Below are 20,727 nucleotides of genomic sequence, written 5' to 3' on the forward strand. Positions count from 1 at the left end.
ATTAATGGCAATTAATGTGTCACCGCTGCACATCAGGCGACAGGTAGCTGACCTGAGTTTCCTCCATGAGATCTTAAATGGACATTACCGATCGGAACATCTTGTCTCACTCTTCTCTCTCCGCGTTCCTTCCCGCTCCACCAGAACCAAAGACCTTCTCCACATTCCAGACACTCAGCACTCAATAGTTCAACGATCTTTCCTAATCCGCCTCCCAACACTCTTTAACAATATTAATAGGAGACAAGAGCTTGATATAGCATCAAATAAAAGTGTATTCGAGAGGTGTGTAAATAGTATCTTAAAGATAAGTTGATGTGAAGGGATTATACCGCCATCTTGACCCATGACGACTTGGCTATGAACATGGACATTCTCATTGTTTTCGATTTGGACAGTTATTAGTACGTTTGTCAAATAGTCTGTTGACAGTGCAAGTGAAATTTGCTCAGTGTAGCTGTATCTTGTGCTTCGAAATAAATAAATAAATAAATAAATAAATAAATAAATAAATAAATAAATAAATAATAAATAATAAATAAATAAATAAATAAATAAATAAATAAATAAATAAATAAATAAATAAATAAATAAATAAATAAATAAATAAATAAATATCGTTGAGACATACCAGATTGTTATCTCTATAACTGGTTGTATGTGAGCATACTTTTCCACCTGGATCGTGTCTGAGGAAGACCCAAAGCATGTGGGGTCGAAACTAGTACGGTACCAATCATATAGGACACTTCTACAATAACTCAACTGATGCTTCAGTTTCATCATGCTCACAAATTCATCAGCGGCCTTGAACATGCTGTATATATGACATTCATGTTTGTCCTTGTGTTCACGCCCTCATGTCGTTGGCATTATGTCAATATCACTTTCGTATTTCCACTAAGAATTTTAACTGAACCATTTTAATTAGAATTTTAATGGAAGAAGTTTTAGTCTCTGACAAAATAGTTTTCAGTTTAATCATTGTCAGGGTTTCCATTAATATGTTTGTATAATGTACATTTATGTACCCAATTTTAGTACTTAGCTAAACTTTTAGCTTCCATATTAGGTGTACTTTTGAAAATTTTTAGGCTGAAGATGCCCTAAATTGAGGGGGAAACATGTCCCATTTAACTGATATTTTTATGTAACCACTATAAGTGGAAACTGAAGTATTGAATAGGTGGATTAAAAAACACCTTTATTATTTTTGAACATGCCATTTAGTTGAGCAGCTCATCTTCTTTCTCCCAATTCTTCCCAGCCCTAACTTTGCAACATTTTTGTAACGCTACTCTTTTGTCGGAAATCACTCAGAACAAATCAAGCTGCTTTTCTTTGGATTTCTTCCAGTTCTTGAATCAAGTAATCCTGGTGAGGGTCCCATACACTGGAACCATACTCTAGTTGGGGTCTTACCAGCAACTTATATGCCCTCTCCTTTACATCCTTACTACAACCACTAAACACCCTCATAACCATGTGCAAAGATCTGTAATCTTTATTTGCAATCCCATTTATGTGATTACTCCAATGAAGATCTTTCCTTATATTAACACCTAGATACTTACAATGATCCCATCAACACAGTAATTAAAACTGAGAGGACTTTTCCTATTTGTGAAACAACCTGACTTTAAATACCGTTTATCAACATACCATTGCCTGCTGTCCATCTCACATTATCGAGGTCAGTTAAAATACTGGGATAACTATCCTCTTAATTCATTAACTTTGGTACTGGAAGGGAATTAGAAGTTACAAATAAAATTATAGAGGAATAGATTTCTAAAAGAAAGTATATATCTTTATTCACATTGTACCAATCAAAACTTGTATTAAACATTCATAATCATATTTTCACTGTTTATGGAATACAAAGCATATACACTCAATTACACTACAATAATGTCAACAGTTTAATTACTGATAGGTAAGTATTGAGAGTTCTTTGCTGTGTATATACACCACAAGACACCACATAAAGTAACAACATCTCAATCATGTGAGCACATATTTATCTCATAGAATAAATGTTATGGATCTGCAAGATCCATTTGACGGAAGTACCTTGCTACAAGGCATATCAACAGGTTGAGCGGTGCAACGACTGGATGATCAGCAGTTTCCTGAAAATATATATTAAAAAACCTCAAATTCGTAATACAGTCTTACTCACAACTTTTACATTATTTAAAAAAAACAGGTAAGTGGGGAAAACAAGTTACAGCAAGTTATTTCTGACCATCGTTCCCAACTGAGGGCAGCATGTGTGGTGCGATTATTGTTTCGAGGGGAAGTATTACTACGCAACCATTATCTCTCTGCACTAAATAGAAGAAAAAACGGCAGAGGTTTCAGCCTTTCAAAGAATGGGGGTAATGGCAAAAGAAGGAAAAGGGACACAGCCAACATCAGAAGAGAACAAGAGTTGACCTAGGGAGGCTGGATATGAAAGATGAACACAAAGAAAATGTAGAAAATGTGCCAGACTCAGTTAGGGGCTGAAACTGCTGATGATGATGATGATGCTTGTTTAAAGGGGCCTAACATCTAGGTCATCAGCCCCTAACGGTATGAAATGAGATGAAAAGTAATGACAATTTAAAAGCCCAAAGAAATCCACTGACCAGAATTCAAGCATGATGACAAATGAATGAATGGATATGAATTTAAAACAAACAATCAGTGGATCCGACCCGCAATGCCCCACATTCCCAGGAACTAGCGTTAAACAATAGTATTACTGACCGAAGGACTTCTTCTAAAGCACAATCCTGAATCAATGATGCTTGTTGTCTAAAGGGGTCCAAAATCCAGGTCATTGGCCCCTAATAAAGGTACTTATTGCTAGGAAAGTAGAATCATGGTATTTGTCATGTTGCGGTACTGATCAAAAGTAACGCAAACTCGCAGTATTCCACACATTATGGTACTACTGACAGGTAACGTAATACGCACATGTAACTCAGACCTATGGTGTTTCTCTCATTGTAGCGCCATTTACAGGCAACACAAACCTATGGTGTTCCTTACATAGGTGTACTAATCACAGGGACTCGTATTATCCCGTGGTGTTTCTCACATGGTGGGTACTAATCATAGGCAATGCAGACCCATGGTGTCGCTCATATAGTGATACTAATCACAAACCTATTGCGTACCTAACATAGTAGTGCTACTCGCAAGTAAAGGCGACCCATGGGGCTTCCTGTGTGGCGGTACTAGTTACAAGTAGTCTCATGGTTCTAATTTGAATATCCCTGGGTCGCCCCTTTTAGTCACCTCTTACGACATGCAGGGGATACCGTGGGTGTATTCTTTGGCTGAGTCCCCTACCAACAGGGGGATGTGTGTTTGGTCCACGAGAACTATTTTATTTTGCTCAAGTCCGCCGGCAAGCCGGTTAGGACCCCCCTACCCACCACCTGGGAGTATCACCTCTCTCCCTGCTACACTAGTGTAGTAGGTTCGTGAAGGGGCTGAAACTGAGGGTCCTTGAGGTTTACCTCACTTAGTCACCTCTTATGACAAGGCAGGGGATATTGCAGATCTATTTCATCCCCACTTCTCCCAGGGGCTGCCTGGCTGAGGCGGTAAAAACGTGACTGGTTCATTCGGAAGGTCGTGGGTTTGAATCCCTACCAGAAAATCAAAAAATTTAAGAAACAATATTTTCACTTCTGGAGATGAACATGGTCCTGAGGTTCACTCAGCCTACACCAAGAACAATATGGAAGTTTGCTACATAATCAGTCTGCTGTTTGTGGCTTTTAGTAAATTATTTTTATAGCAGACATTTATCTAGCCATTTCAGATGTAATGGTTTAAAAATGAGTTTAAAAAGATGATTAGTCCAGAAACAGTCATGTTCTTAAACAGAGACAGGGAATAATTTTGAAATAAAACAGCCTCTAGATAGAACAATAATGGAAGAGTAAACATACCTCTACCTGGTAACAATAAATATGACAGTCCAAATAATCCGAGTATACTGCGTATTGGTTTCAAATAGGGAGAGGGAATAACCTACACAGTTGACAAAATTACATTTCAAATAATAATAATGTTATTGCTTAACGTCCCACTAACTACTTTTACAATTTTAGGAGAGGCTGAGGTGCCAAAATTTAGTCCCGCAGGAGGTCTTTTATGGGCCAGTAAATCTACCGACACGAGGCTGACGTATCTGAGCACTTTCAAATACCACTGGACTGAGTCAGGATCGAACCTGCAAGTTGGGGTCAGAAGGCAAACCATCTGGGCCACTCAGCCCGACATAATTACATTTCAACCCCTGCACCTACAAGATAAACTCGTGAAAGGTGGTGACCAGTTCGACGTAGGGATGCACTAACTAAGATGACTTGTTCTTACATTTAGAACAACAGGCAATCTTACTGGCAGAATTCATTAGCAGAAGTTTCATATTTTGATGGGAAAAGGACTTGATCAAATTGTAGGATTAATCTAATATTCTCATGAGACATCTGTGTCCACTTGCACACAGAAAGGTGTCTGAAAATTCTGCCTACTACTACTACTACTACTACTACTACTACTACTACTACTACTACTACTGCTGCTGCTGCTGCTGCTGCTGCTGCTACTACTACTACCTTTTTTTGTTATGGCAGGGGAAAATCTTTTAAAGACACCACTCTGTGTGGGAGTTGGATTTCCACCAACTAAAAACCCCTGCCCTCTTCACTTCACTCAGCCCATTCTGGAACTGCTAGTTGGCATGACATCAGAATGGAGTGATGTATATTATTAAGTTCTTCCTTTCTCCTTCATCCCCATAATGCTTGTCGCCATTGCCTTTACTGTATTCCAGGCAAACGGGCTCTCTAACATAATCTGAACCAGATTCCCTGGCGTGAGTTGTCGGCCAAGTTGTTGGCAGGCTTTCCTTCGTTCTTCTTCCCATCGAACACAGTAGATAAAAGTGTGTTCTTCTGTATCCCTTTCAGAACAGTACCGACAACCATATCCCTGCGTCTTTCCCATCTTCATGGCGTATACGCCGAATCTTCCATGTCCTGTCAGGATCTGCGACAGGTAGTAATCTACCTGCCGATGTCTACATTTAAGCCAGTCTCCTATGTTGGGTATTAGCTTTTTGTCCATTGGCCAACATCGGTTGTGCCATCCCATCGGTCTTGCCAGTCTAGTAAGAGTTGGTTCCTCAAGGCTTTCTTTTCTTCAGCAGATATAGTCGCACCCCTTTCATGCCAAAGTTTTCTCCCTACAACGAGGAGGTCAATGGGAATACTGGCAGCTACAACTTGTAAAGCTGCTGTTGAAACGGTTCGATATGCACAGGTAACTCTGAGCAGCATTTTCCTCTGTACTCTTTCCATAGCTCTTCGGTGAATCTTCCTCCTGAGTGCATTGTGCCAGATAGGTGCAGCATAAAGTAAAATGGAATATACTGCAGAGCACATAATCTGTCTCTTAACTGTTCTTGGTCCCCCAATGTTAGGCATAAGTCTGGCTAATGCCGATGCCTTCTTCTCTGCCTTTTGGGTTACTGCCTTCACACGTGCGCCAAATGTGCAATTCGTGTCAATAAGAACCCCAAGGTATCGTACAGACTCCCCTGGGATAATCACTGTATCATTTAATAAGAAACGGGCATTTTTCCAATTCCTGGAACCTTTCAAAATTACAGCCTCAGTCTTATGTGGAGCCAATCTCAATATATTATTTACCATCCAAAGGTTAATGCGCCTCAATGATTCATTTACTCGGAAGGTCAGTTCTTCTACATTCTCTGCTATTACCACTATTGCAAGGTCATCTGCATAACCAATAGATGTTGTCCCTTTTGTCCGCTGCAGGCGTAAGACGCCATCGTATAGAATGTTCCACAAGGTGGGTCCTAGGACAGATCCCTGTGGAACGCCAGCACTCATTTCAAGGTCTTCTAAATCATGAAGTCGTATTCTTCGTCCTTTGAAGTACTTAACGATTATTTGTTGTAGATACCGAGAAATGATCATCCTATGAAGTTCTCTTAAAATACTGCTCCAAGAAGCAGTGTTAAAAGCATTTTTGACATCTAGCGTTATAAAGGCAGCCCATTTCTCACTGCTTTCTGCTTGTATTTGAATCACCCTCTCAATAGCTTGGGTTGTGGTTCTAACCTTTCTAAATCCAAACTGGTTTGAAGAAAGTCCTCCCTGTTCTCCAGTCTCGTTTTAATCAATCCTTCGTAAAGTTTGCTCAAGGTGTTTAATAAGCAAAGTGGCCTGTACGCTGATGGATCTAATGATAGTTTCCCTGCCTTCAATAACAGCACTAGCTTGGCTACTTTCCACTCATCGGAGAATTCACGCTTTTTAAATAAATCCTTGAAGACTGATAAGATCCAACCAGCTGCCACCTCAACTGCATACTTGATGGCTTCTGGTGGGATTCAATCTACACCTGGTGCCTTAACAGTCTTCATATTGCATGCTACCTCTTGTAACTCAACCAGAGTAAATGGTTCTGCAACACAAAAATCTGATTCCGTTTCAAGTCTGTCATTAGTACAAGGGAACAACTCCATCGCTATGGCTTTCCTTCTATCAGCTGGGAGCTGAACTGGTACCCTGTTGATTATTCGACCGGTCACTATCTTATATCCCGCCCCCCAGATATCACTGTCTAGATCTTCGCATAGCTTTTGCCAGAGATTTCTCTTAGAATCCTTTATTAGCTTCATTAGTTGCCTCTTTGATGCCTTATGGTCAGCTTCTAATTTTATTAAGTTGACCTGGCTGACGTTTTTCCTAGATCTTGTAAGAATTCGTCTCTTGCGATTGGAGTCTTTCCTTTGCGTGTCTATTTCATTGTTCCACCAGTAAGGGACACGTTTTATATTTTGTTGATCCCCTCAATCGGCTGGTCCTACAAGCATCTTTAAGAACAGCAGTTACATCTTTTAGAGTATGTTGCACTGTATCTACAGTTTGTGACACCCACTTGATTGCAATTTTAAAAGTTTCCCAATTATAATTCCACACCATTTTCATGATATCATTAAGCTTCTTCGATCCCTTAACTTAAAAATAAATAAAACGATGGTCGCTGAGAGATTCATCTTCCATAACTTCCCAGTCAACAATGAATGATGCTATACCCTGCGTTGAGCAGGTGACGTCTATGAAAGACTCTGAGCTCCCTCTGGAAAAAGTTGGTAAGATTCCAGTGTTATGAACCACCAAGTCTAGGGTCGCTATCCATTCTGCCCAATATTCTCCCCTACGATCTGCAGTTGGTGCCCCTCACAGAGGCAACTTGACATTTAGGTCTCCAAGAATGATAGATTCAATACTTGACGCCATACAGCCCTGAACTATTACATCTACCTCAGCTTTGAAAATATCAAAAGGGATGTTAGGAGAGATATAACAACAATAAATCATCTACTACTACTACTACTACTACTACTACTACTACTACTACACCTTTTCCAATTATTTTGGGGCTGGCACTGACATATGGATTAAGCCTAATTTTATGGCCAGTTACATTTTCTGATGCAAACCCTATGTGGAGGGATGTATTCACTACTACATTTTTTTGTAGGGGTTGGTAATTTTGTGTGTTGTATGTAAATGAAGTCTGTAGAGATGGACACAAACACCCAGCCCCCAAGCTAGATGAATTAACCAGACACGGCTAAAATCTATAACCCGGCGGGGTATGAAACCTGGGACCATTTAAATCAAACGCCACTACAGTCACCATTCAGCCAAGGAGCTGAACTTAAAACTAAATACATACATAGTCCAAAAATTACAACCATATGACTACAGTATAGAATTCGAGCAAATGTTTGAAACAGGATTTTTCCAGAACAATGTTAGTCATATTTTTGTAGTAATCAAAAAGTTAGTAATGTGTTGTGATGATCGAGATTTGGTTGTCACGATTATATAACTCAAAGGCCCTTAGGGATCCGCCTTGTCAATGCTTTATTACATAAATAAAAACCATGCTACTTTACATCAGTTGTATACATTTTGAGAAATTGCCCATTGTCTTTATCAGTGATCAAAATATTAAAATATCCATACCCAAGATCAACATTTTTTATATTATATTATAATATATCAGGTCCCATTCTTCAACGAGAGCCTATTTGTGTTCATGGAGAGCCTGTGGTTTAACATGATACCCACTAACACTTCTGTCAAGCCTATCCCACACATGCTCGATGGGATTTAGATCGGGACTCACCGCTGGCCATTCCATCTCTTGAATGTCCTGTTCTCGCAAGACAGCTCTGGTGACAGCTTAAAAATCATAGTCCTATTACACAGTTTAAAAAAAATTTAGTGAAACATGTTTTTGAACGTATGCCATGCTTCACAAAACAATACCTCCACTCAGTTATATTACCAACTAAACCTTTATTCTTTACCATTGAAGTATACAAAAGAACATCGATGGATTCACATTCATTTTCAGAACACAAAAGGAAATGTCCAAATAGAGGCAAAAACAAAGTGATAACAGTCCTCCAGGGTAGATTTTTATCACAGGAGAGCTTCAGTATGGTGTATGTCCTCCAGAAGCATTTATCACAGCTTGGCACCTACATGGCATGCTCCGTATAAGTCGACAGAGGTCACGTTGTGGTATAAGGTTCCATTCTGCAATGAGAGCCTGTCTGAGTTTTTGGAGAATCTGTGGTGGAACAGGACGCCCATGAACACTTCTGACAAGCCTTTACCACACATGCTCGATGGGATTAAGTTCGGGACTCACTGCTGGCCATTCCATCTCTTGAATGTCCTGTTCTCGCAAGACAGCTCTGGTGATGCACGCTACATGAGCTCTGGCATTGTCGTTCATGAGTAGGAATTCAGGGACAACACCGTATGCAGCAACCACCACATGCTGTAGCAGTATCTGCTCGATGTACCCCGCAGCGGTAAGATTACCATGGACGACGACAAGATCCGTACGGCCATCAATACTGATGCCACCCCACACCATCACAAAACCTTGTCCGAATCGGTCGCCTCCCTGGACAACATTTGGCATGTACTGCTCACCACGGGGTCTCCATACACCTTAACATCTATCGCGCGTGTCAGGGGAAATCTGGACTCGTCTGTGAACAACACAGGTCTCCTCTGGTAAAGTTGCCAGTTGACGTGAATACGGACAAACAGAAGGCGAGCTATACGATGTTGCTGCGTTAAAACGGGGCAATCGAACAGGACATCTGGGTCGTAAGGACACTTCTCTTAACCTGTTCCTTACTGTCTGGTCAGACACTGTGACTCCAATGACCCTCCTGAGGTTTTGTTGCAGTTCTCTGGCAGTTGCTGAACGACGCCGCAACACACAGAAGGTCAGACATCGGTCATCCTGTGGGGTTGTCATGCGTCCACGACCTTGTCCAACCCTCCTTGTGAACTGGCCTGTCTCACTGTAGCGATTCCACAAGCAGTGAATAACTGACGGAGAGACAATTTGTTTTTGCTAGTGGCTTTACGTCGCACCAACACCGATAGGTCTTATGGCAACGATAGGATAGGAAAGGCCTAGGAGCTGGAAGGAAGCGGCAGTGGCCTTAATTAAGGTACAGTCCAAGCATTTGCCTGGTGTGAAAACGGAAAACCATCTTCAGGGCTGCTGACAGTAGGATTCAAACCCACTATATCCCGTATGCAAGCTCACAGCCGCGAGCCCCTAACCGCACAGCCAACTTGCCTGGTGAGAGACAATGAGATCCAAGCAACACAACGAGAAATCCATCCTTTCTGGATCAAAGTGACGGCCCTTACGACTTGAACCTCGTTAAGATGTCTCATGGAATATGCTGGTTTACGTACATGCTCAAATGACCACAGTAGTCTGTGTACCTCATGACACATGGACACACCGCAATTCACTTTGTTTTGAGGGGTCACCTGACATTTTAATGCATGGCTACGCCTACAGATGGAGTATAACTTTGATTTGACATCCCCTGAGTAGCTAAGGTCTCAAGGTATGCTGTACGACCATTAGAACCCCATCTACCAAATTAACGTTCACATACCAGACGTTAAAAAACATGATCACGCAAGTTTTTTTAAAACTGTGTATTATTATTTGGGTATTTTTGTTCCAAGCTGCAGTAAAGTTCTCTTTGAAGTTAAGATATGTGACATTTAAACACCGGACAAGTTGGCTGTGCAGTTAGGGATGTACAGCTGTGAGCTTGCATCCGGGAGATGGTGGGTTCGAACCCCACTGTCGGCAGCCCTGAAGATGGTTATCTGTGGTTTCCCATTTTCACACCAGGCAAATCTGGGGCTCTACCTTCATTGAGGCCACGGCCGCTTTCTTCCCACTCCTACACCTTTCCTATCCCATTGTCGCCATAAGACCTGTGTCGGTGCGACAAAAGCAAATTCTAAAATACATGAACACCAAAAAGGTTTGAAGTTGTTATAAAATATATGATGCAAACACCAGTCAAATTTTTTTAAAATAGGAATTCAGAAGACTGTTTACATATGATGAAATATCATTGTCGCAAATGCTTATGACCTTAAATGAATAAAATCTTGCAGGCCTGCTATGAAATTTGAAAATAAAAATATTTGGCTGTCAGATTCTTGTAATGCTATGAAACTTAATATCATTTATGATGACCATTTGACAAAACTTTAGATATGTGTAATGGGCCGATTATGTCTTATACTATTAGTATAAAAATGTGTACAGTGCAGAACCAATAATCTTCCTGTTTTTAAGCTAGTCAGTTGTGTTAAGTTCTTCATTTATGCATAGCGTGGCAGCTTTATGAGCTCCATGGCCAGGCAGGCAGTGAATCATAGGCACTATCCTGAATGATACTAAGTTTCATAGCATGCAAGACACAGACAGCCAAACACGGGCATTAAATATTGCGAAAGTGTTATTTTCAAATTTCATAGTTAGCCTTTAAGATTTTATTCATTTTAAGGATATAAGTATTTGTGAATATGTTATCAATGTTATTTCAACATACATAAAAGTCATCTGAATTCCTATAATAATAATAATGACCATGAATTTTTATGATAATTTTAATATCAAAGGTTGATCATTTGTAATTTGTTTCGGGTCTTTGTTTGTATAGATGTTTTAATATTTTGATCGCTGATTAAGAGAATGGGTCGATTTCTCAATACGTACAATTGACGTAAGGTAGCATAGTTCTTATGAATGTAATAAAGTACTGTATTGACAGGGCATGCCTTAGCTGGCAGGACCTAGTGTTTACAGTGCACTATGTCTTCTGGTATGGGCTAGAGCAATTTTGTTACTTTCATTGATCTGTCTCTGTCTTATCCTTGGCTTTGACAGTATGAAAGTGACTGAGGTATGAGCGATGCTAGTAATGCCATTCCTTCTGCAGCCAGTCCCTGCTAGGAATGGTGTGAAAATGTTGCTCATAGGGTCGGTTGGTGCATGCATTCCAGTGGGCTTGGCAGACTGATATGTAATAGCAACTTCTGGCTTGGTGAGGAAAGCAACAGGAGACTATCTCACTCCTCATTTCCCTAGTACGTCTCTTCAGTGATGCCCAGGCCATCTATGACAGCTGATGGCAGAACTGTTGAGGATCCAACCAGCCTTAGGGCTGAAGACTGAAAATACATACACTGACAGGGCAGACATACTAAGAGCCTTCAAGTTATATAGTTGTATCATAGTCAATAGAACCATATTAGACTGATAATAGTCAAATTCATTAATTCGGATGCAAGTCAAAAATATATGGTGATTGTATAATATACCTTGTATATAATGCTGACTAGCTTTATAAACAAATACTGTATATAGTTAAAAATCACCCCAAGATGATCTTATTTTGCTAAATGTTGGGGGCTCCTCTGCAATTACATGAAGGACTGATAAAGACACTCAAGACAACAGATAAGCCAAGATGAAACCAGCTTAATGGGACCCATTTGTGAATGCATCAGTAATGGCTGAGCGTGCAACATTGGTTTTGCAGCACATAATGTGCCAAAAATTGCTTGACAAATAGTTACCCTTATTGTCCACTAATGTTGAGAAATTCATAGCTAAACGTCATTAGTGTCATAAATTACGGTTTAGCCGATAAGCTGCTGAAACACCTGCACATGTTATGTACACATACTTTTTTCGTTTTTTTTTAATTTGCTTTACGTCACACCGACACAGATAGGTCTTATGGCGACGATGGGATAGGAAAAGGCTAGGAGTGGGAAAGAAGCAACCATGGGCTTAATTAAGGTCCAGGCCCAGCGTTTGCCTGGTATGAAAATGGGAAACCATGGAAAATAATCTTTAGGGTGCTGAGGTGGGGTTCAAACCCACTATCTCACAAATGCAAACTGACAGCTACGTGACCCAAACTGCGCAGGTATACTGTTTTTCATAATCTCATAATTATAGGACTGAACTTGGCAAGATTATTCAATACATCTACACCAATAACCCTAGAATATTAACTAATATCAGTGAATATTTAACATAAAATATACAAGGTGAACCTTTTTTGTAATTTTCTTCTCCAAAAATGTATGTAATCTAAATTAAATAATTTCCTGTCCTCATACAATGAATTGCACTTGTTTGTTTCTTTCCATTATCTACTAACACTTTCTACATAGTTTTGAAGACAACGGAAGCAGTATTCATTATTTTAACTGTGGGGTAAGAGGCATCGGTCAAGGGAATGCAGTCTGAAGGAAAGTGGAGTGGAGTGTTCCAAGTACAACAGGTTTGGTCACAAGTCTGTGGAATGTAGGACCTATCAGTATGAGTGCTGGTGTATCAGATAAAACTCATGCAAATGTTAACAGTGTTGTAACAATTCCAACTAGCAAAATGTTTAAGGAAGTTAAGTAGTATGTAAAAAATGAAAAGGAATGTTGAAAGGAATACACAAGAGGAAATGCACAATGACAGGTCAGTATAGGAAGAAGAAGAAATAGAAAACGCAAAAGGACAAAGACAATCTCCATATCTTCATACAATGCGGTCTCCAGATAGATTGGCTCTCTCCCCTGTTCTTCTACATCCATTTCTTCCCTGTTCCTGACAAGTTCATTTCTGCTTTCCAGCTTCATCAAGATGGTGGGCTTCAATATTCATTGAGGGGCCTTCGTAATAGATCTTCAGACTTGTTCCTTGTCTTTTACCATATGTATTCATCTTTTCAAAAACTGCCTTATTTCAGATTTAACAGTAACTAGAACTGAGTTAATGTCATGGAAGGAATGATTCAAGGTAAAAGAGGAAGAGGAAGATCTACACTGCAATATTCAAGACGGATCAGAGATGATGTAGGAACAGGCTCATATGTGGAAATGAAGAGATCAGCGGATTACAGAGAAGAGTGGAGAAGACGAATTGCTGCCAACCAATCTTAGGATTGAGAATTAAGAAGAAGAGAAGAAAGAAGAACTGAGAACCATTTAGAATATAACATCACAAACTGTAAACACCGTAAGATCAAACTCATTACATCCTATTTCTCAAGAAAATAAATAAATTAAAATAAGTAAATAAAATAAATAAATAAATAAATAGCAGCATATTACAGTCTACCATTTAGGGCATTTAACATACCTTTATCAAGAAACAACATACATAAAGAAATCAGCAACATTCAATCCATAGCATAATCTAATTGTTTGAACAAAACTGTTATTAACAAATTAATATCAAAGATTGAAAATAAACCCAGATCTAAATTAGTCGAGGAACAGAAGACCACATGAATTTTCTACTTTTAATAACAACAACAAGAACCTATATCAGCTGATGATGACGCAAAAAGGGCGTTGAAACTAGTTCTGATTAAAATATATGTTGTAATTTCATCTAAACAACAGTTTTTATGTATTGAATAAGGTGGATCCAAATTATAATAAAAGTTGTAACAACAAAATATACCATATAACTGATTTATCTAAGATATATAATGTTAAAATAGCATTCAAAACCACAAATAACAGTATACAATTTTTTTTCACAATTCTAATACCATCGACTCCGTTAATCAATTTAACAACTCGGGTATATACAGGTTAAAATGTATTGGATGTGAAGCATCTTACATAGGAAAGACAGGCAGAAGTTTTGCTATTTGATATACAGAACATGTTAATGCTAATAGACATGATAGATTTTCAGCTATGGGCCAACACATGGTTGGCCATAACCATAATTTCAGTGATATTAAGCAAGATATATGTATCTTAAAAACTTTATAGAAGGGTCCTCTTCTCAGCTTTGCGGAAGAATATTTCATCAAACTCTACCAACGGTCAATCCTGATAATAATTTAAATGAAGTAAATGAAAAATTTAATTTAAATTTAATTTAATATCTAAGATATATAAATTTACTGTCTTGCAGATCTATAAATAATTTGTTGAACACTCGCGATAGAATTAAAAGCAATTGGTGAAAATTAAGAATAGATTGATGTTAAATTAGATGTTTAGTTAATTATGTTATGAAACAAAGGTAAATAGGGATGCCTTAGGATTTTGCAATCATGCATTCATTTGTACACTCTACTACTCTTGTGTCCAGAATAATTGGAAAAATTTGTTGTGAGTTACTGATAACTGATAATGCCACGAAACAATACTGTTACAGTAGAACCTCGATTATACGTTCCCCGAAACTACGTTTTCCCATATTATCCGTTCAAATTACGTGGTCCCGCGAGCATCATAATTAAATCACGTTGTAAAAATCCCGCATCATCCGTTTCTCGAAGAAACGATTTCCCGCATCAACCGTTCAGAAATTTCAGTCCCATCAACGCTAAATCCTCGATCACGCGTTTTTCAAGAAACTGTATCTCACGAAAGGACGGCTACGGCATACTTGCAGATCTTGGTGTTAACGTCCAGTCATTGCGGTAGTTTGAGGAAGAGGAAAAGTGATCGGCGGTGAAGTTGCATAAGGGACCATCTTAGCATCGCATTCAAGTGGTATTGTTTAGAGAATCGAAATCATAAAGCAGAGTGTGTCCACAACAATTGGAAGGAGACAGAACGCATTTCGACAGCTCTGCTTGAAGACGGAACGAGTTTCGTCAAATGTTCGTACTTGCAAAGCGTGTACATAATGTCTATGGTTAGATGTTTACTTTCTTTTTGCCGAGTGTATCGCCGAACAGGTTTTCGGCACTTCCCTGAGGGCACTGTATAGTCACTGAGCTTTCAGGTAGGAATCTAAACTGCTCCTTCGTAAGTACAGTAACACAAATTGAGTATCTTAATATTATCGTAGCCTATACGATTACGTTATCGAGACAGGCATGGGTGGTTTTGGGATTGCCTTTAATGTTTTGGCCCTAATGTAAGACTAGGAATTTCACGTTATTGTGTTAAAATGTTCAAATCTCGTCGCCACAAGACCTATCTGTGTCGGTGCGACGTAAAGCCCCTAGCAAAAAAAAAAAAAGTTAAAACCGCAGTAGTTTTATTTGCGCACGTTACGTGTAAAAACCTTTGCATCATTTCGCACTCGTGCCGACTTGGACAGCGAGCGCGCTTTCCAGCTGAGCTCAAGCTCGCAAATAACCGTAAATTCGGAAGTTTTGAGGATATTTTTTCTCTTTCCAATGTAATCGTGATTAGTATTCGAAAACTTGAGAATCGATACTTACATTCGAAACAATATTCTCGAGTTCAACATAAACTTTAAAAGTCGATATAGGCCGTAGGCCTAATTTGCGCGGTACAAGATTTCCACCAACTGACTACGAACAGTACCTAGGTACCGCTGACCAAATTACAATGGAAGATTTAAAGAAAAAGGGATTTCGCCATCATGTTGGGCGCTTTTGTATCCAATGTGCTTTATTTTATTAGATTCGAGAATTAAAAAATACTTGTGGTCGATTGTTTGGCTTGATGTTATTAGGTTTTTCGAACAGTTTGACCGATCAAAGTTGCTGATCTGAAAGAAGTTTTCAGACGAAACCGACGAAGTTTCCCCGGTAAAACTGAATGTAAAGTTGCGAGACTTTTAAGCCGCGTACCGGTAATTAATGTTTGAAGCCGGCCCCGCGGTCGAACTTGCCTGCCTCTCAACCGGAGGACCCAGGTTCGATTCCTGGCCAGGTCAGGCATTTTTACCTGGATATGAGGGCTGGTTCCAGGTTCACTCATTCTACGATTACCTTTAGTTGAGGCGCTATTTAATGGTGAGATGGCGACCCTGGTCTAGACAGCCAGGAATAACGGCCGAGAGGATTTGTCACACTGACCATGCATCACCTCGTAATCTGCAGGTTTAGGGGTGTTTGTAAGATTTTAAGTATACATATTTCTTTTTTGTGATGTTTAGCCAAATTGTTCATGGTTCATTCATTCCCGGATTTTCCTTTTTCCCGTGTTGTACGTTTTTTTTACGGTGGTCCCTCCAAAAACGGAGAATCGAGGTTCCACTGTAGTTACTCTATTAGTTTTAAGTTCACAGCACAAAAAGCAGAGAGAAATGGTGTGCATGCAGCAGGGCAAGAATTTTTGTTATAACTGAAGTTGGATTTGGTAACGGCAAAATCAAAAATAAAATTACTGATCACTTCAGTGACCAAATGATCCTTCTAGATGTCCACATCTGGGAAATATCAGGGAGTGAAAAAACAAGTGCTAGAATACACAATCAAATTCCATACCTGAGAAGCAAAAGGGCTTATGTAAATCTTGTTAATTTTATAGTATAAGCTACAAACAGTAACTGGCTGCACATTTATGCCAATTGCTCATTATACAAATGCGGTAGAATTGTAAATGTTTTATATATATTTATTCTGCATATCATATATTTATGTAGATGTTAAATACACATTCATAAATTCCAATCTAAATTTTCTTGGAGAAACTGTGAAAATGGACCTACGCCTTTTTTCTTAATTCCTTGTTAAACTTCTGGATGGTGTAAAAGTAAGTTAATACGTAAACAACTGTTTGTAATATCAAATTACATCTGTTCTGTAGCTAAATAGACAAGATAAACATAATATAGCACACACAGAACCTCATAATAATTATCATATTAAGAAAATTTTTACAATTATTCTTGTCACTGAAGTTCTGTGTAAGATAATTATTGTAAATTATTTTTCCCAAATGAAATGTTCTCCAGAGAATTTCAATTTATGTCTGTAGAAGTATCACTCATCGGTAGGATATTCGTCTTCTTCTACTTCTCCTCCTCCATAACGGAGATCACTGTAAAATGCACTGTACTGTCGTGGAATCCACTGAGTTAATCTTTGCAGGTCCGTGTATTTTGGTGAACTAAAGGGTTTGGGTCCGTTTTGTATGGTCGGAATTTCCTTTGGTAATAGAAGAACATTTCTACGATGTCTTCTGATAAAAAAATTTCTTAAAAACAGGTGTCGTTGAAGGATGTCTTTTAGGCAATACTTCCAGGTTTGTCAGCTGAAACTTTAAGCCAAACAACTTTTGAGATTAGAAACATTTCACCAGAAGTATATTTCTTGAAATTTGTGAAAGGGGGCCTAGATTTTTCAGTTAAAGATGTAAAATTTTTGAAATAACTACATTGCATTTCATGGACTACTAGCAGCTTCTTTACCTGGCATGTTCTAATGAACAGAGGCCAATTATGTGGTACAGCAATCTCCAAGTTGGTGAGTTTCAACTTTTCCCTTTCAATGGTTGAATGAATACTGCCCAATTCCACGCGTGCGCATCTGTATGTGTGCGTGTGTGGGGTGGGGGCATTTCAGAAGAAATTTATGGTTGATCTCTTGAAGTTGTGGGGAACTGTGTCAAAAGCCAGTTGTTCACGAGAGAAATTTGACCGTTTCTGTTCAGACCGGCACAATTATTGGAGCGCATTGTTAACACCCGAGAATGATCCGAGCAATGAAACTGAATCCACTTCAGTAAGCAAGACGCTATTTCATTACCTCCTCTCCCTGCAATTGTTTCATCCCACACATACAGTAACCATTATTGTGGGTATTTCGAAATATGAGATTTTACACTTTGTATCACCGTCTCTGGTATTTTACTGGTCGGCGTAGATTTCCTTCTTCGATCACATGTAACTACCGAGTTCATATTTTTGTACATAGAAACCATGACAAACTTGTCAGTGAAACACAGTGTATTCAAAAACATAATTTTACACACAGGAATTATTTCATGTTTTTTTTTCTCATGTGTCGAGTTTTGTCATCTTTCTTCTCTCTGTACAACTACCCATTTTTTAAGAGTTCTGTGTCTATTTCTTGGAACTTCCTTCACCAAGGTTCCTATTATCTGACGTTTCTGGTCCCAAGAACTAGACTCTAGCAATATGCGATATTTGTATTGGAAGTTACGAGCTAAGTTCAATGTTGATATACAGCACTAAAATAGTAATAATAACGATGATTAAGATATTACTAATAATACAGCAGATGTTAATGGGATCTAATTTTAATCAGTTGAAGTTAGTATTCATTCTATACATCAAAGTTGGTAATTAGGGCGTAACTGCACAAAGCATAGTCAGTAACAAAATGTAGACTGATACGGAACTCTTCAGTAAGAAACAAATATATTTACCTCTCACTTCACATGCTTGCTTGAGAGTAAGTTGCAATATCATCTTCCCTCTTGAAAAATTATTCATTTTGCGTATGTTCGAATGAAGTCTCACAAAACTTTTAACTTCTTGAGGCTTACAATATTATATTTCACTGTTATTGTTTTCACGCAAATTTGCATGTGATAATGCAGGTCTTTTTTATACCCGTAACACAGGAAACAACAGTAACATTCACAGTAATAAGCAAACTTCATTATCGTACTCCAATAATATACGCATAAGGCGAATGTCTATTGAGTCTTTCTTCCCGCGGAGAAATTACTTAGAAGAAAAAAGGCTGATATCCCACATGTGATCTTGCAGCACTAAAATGTTTTCTGCAAAGTGCGGATGTCCCACATGCGCCTTTTCCGTCCTAAAAGCACCCTGGACTACCGCCTTTATGCCACAGTCTAAATCCACAGGGAATGGCAATAGGACAACCGCCTCTATTACACAGATGTGGTCTATTATACCAAAAACAAAAATGGTCATAACTGAGAATCACAAAAAATGGACACACGCTCTATTGCCTCTCAGGTACAGAATTAAGAAATAATGGAATGGCAGTAAGTCACAAAATGATTCAGATGAAGGTACAGGTCATCACAAAATCGTATGGAACCTCAAAGAAGAAAAACTGCCAAAGGGGATGATGGAGACCCAAATAGAGGAAGGAGCACAAGAGGGAGACCCAGACCAAGGCAGTTCCAAAAAATCAAGAATAATTAGAAGAAACCTGGATTGGAACACAGGAACAATGGTGGCTGGATAGAGGAAGATGGAAATATGCTGGCAGGAGTTGGACGAGGGAAACTGCTGCTGATGGTGGCGGCTAATCATAATTTCTTTTCCCCCAATTACTCTCATCCGGTAAGATCTGGATAATTCCCCTTTCAAACTTTTAAACAAACAAAACTACCCCTCCGTCAACCCCCAAAAAAGAAAAAAAAAAGATTGGGAAGCCAATATTGTATGCTACAACAATGGAGCACTTCTAGATACTGAATGTAGCTTACAAATAATCTGGTGTAAAAAATACTGTATGTTGGGGTAGAAGAAACTATTTTACCTTGTCTTACAAGAAACAACAGGAAAACAGAAAAAGCTGAATTGGAGAAGAGGAAACTTTATGCAGATATCACTGATGCAATGAACAGAAAGGGTAATTTTTTTTTTACCCCAACTCACATTTGCACAAGATTTGTAGCAGGCAGCTTCCATAAAATTGTATAATCCTTACAACTAAACCAACAGAACATGTTTATGCTGAAGACGATTTGCCACAACTCTAATAAATTCCCTGTCCAGTTGACTTGGCATCTCTGGCATCTCTCCTCCCGTTCTCTCACTTTCCTTGACACCGACCTTCACCTCCAAGAAGACAGAACTTAGAATATACAAAGGGCACTAGGAAAGTTTTGCAATACACAAAAATGGTTGGCTGGACACCCCTGTTATGGTGAGGGATGAAAAGAGAGGTGAAAACCGGTCTAGAAGAAGGCAAGGCACGACCTTCACACCAGTTGTTACCAAGCAGTGGGAATGAAAGCAAGTTAAAATGTCAGTGCAGTCTAAAGGTGAATATCGCGCAATTATCCGCTACAATTTTGCTCGTGGATTAACTGTTGACCAGTGCCTGGAGGAAATGACTCCTGTGGTGGGGAAAGACTTTCCACGTCGGACAACAATTTTCCGCTGGTACAAAGAGTTCCAGAGGAGAAATTTTGGGATTGAAGACGATCCTCATTCTGGGCGACCGTCTGAATCAGTGACTGGGGAAAACATTGAAGCTCCGAGGAAAATGTTGCAGCAAGAGAGGCAGTTGACATATCAGCAGGTAGAAGAGATTCTCCACATACCTGCACCAGCTATTCATTCAATTCTACACGACCATCTCCATGTTAGAAAAGTTTGTTCCCTTTGGGTGCCCCATTCACTTTCAGAGGAACAAAAGGCACATTGAGTGAAATGGTGCCGAAAAATGCTAAAACAGTTTGAAAATGGAACTTCGCATAACGTCACTAGCATCGTTACAGGTGACGATACTTGGCTTTATTATTACGATGTCCTAACAAAATCCCAGAACAAGGTGTGGCTGTTTGAACACGAGGGTACTCC

The 20,727-nt window shown here is 39.1% G+C and overlaps 1 protein-coding gene across 2 annotated transcripts in view; it reads right to left on the reverse strand.

Moving 5' to 3' along the window:
* Window positions 1–1,784: 1,784 nt before the first annotated feature.
* The window catches only part of Gem2 (Gemin 2), an 85,985-nt gene continuing 67,042 nt past the window's right edge, over window positions 1,785–20,727 (reverse strand). For both annotated transcript variants that reach the window (XM_067153326.2, XM_067153325.2), the window contains one exon: window positions 1,785–2,132. In XM_067153326.2, the coding sequence (XP_067009427.1) occupies window positions 2,040–2,132 (93 nt within the window). In that variant the 3' untranslated portion in view covers window positions 1,785–2,039. The remainder of the gene's footprint in view (window positions 2,133–20,727) is intronic.

The sequence above is a fragment of the Anabrus simplex genome, chromosome 1 (assembly GCF_040414725.1).
Source record: "Anabrus simplex isolate iqAnaSimp1 chromosome 1, ASM4041472v1, whole genome shotgun sequence".
Classification (NCBI taxonomy): Eukaryota; Metazoa; Arthropoda; class Insecta; order Orthoptera; family Tettigoniidae; genus Anabrus; species Anabrus simplex.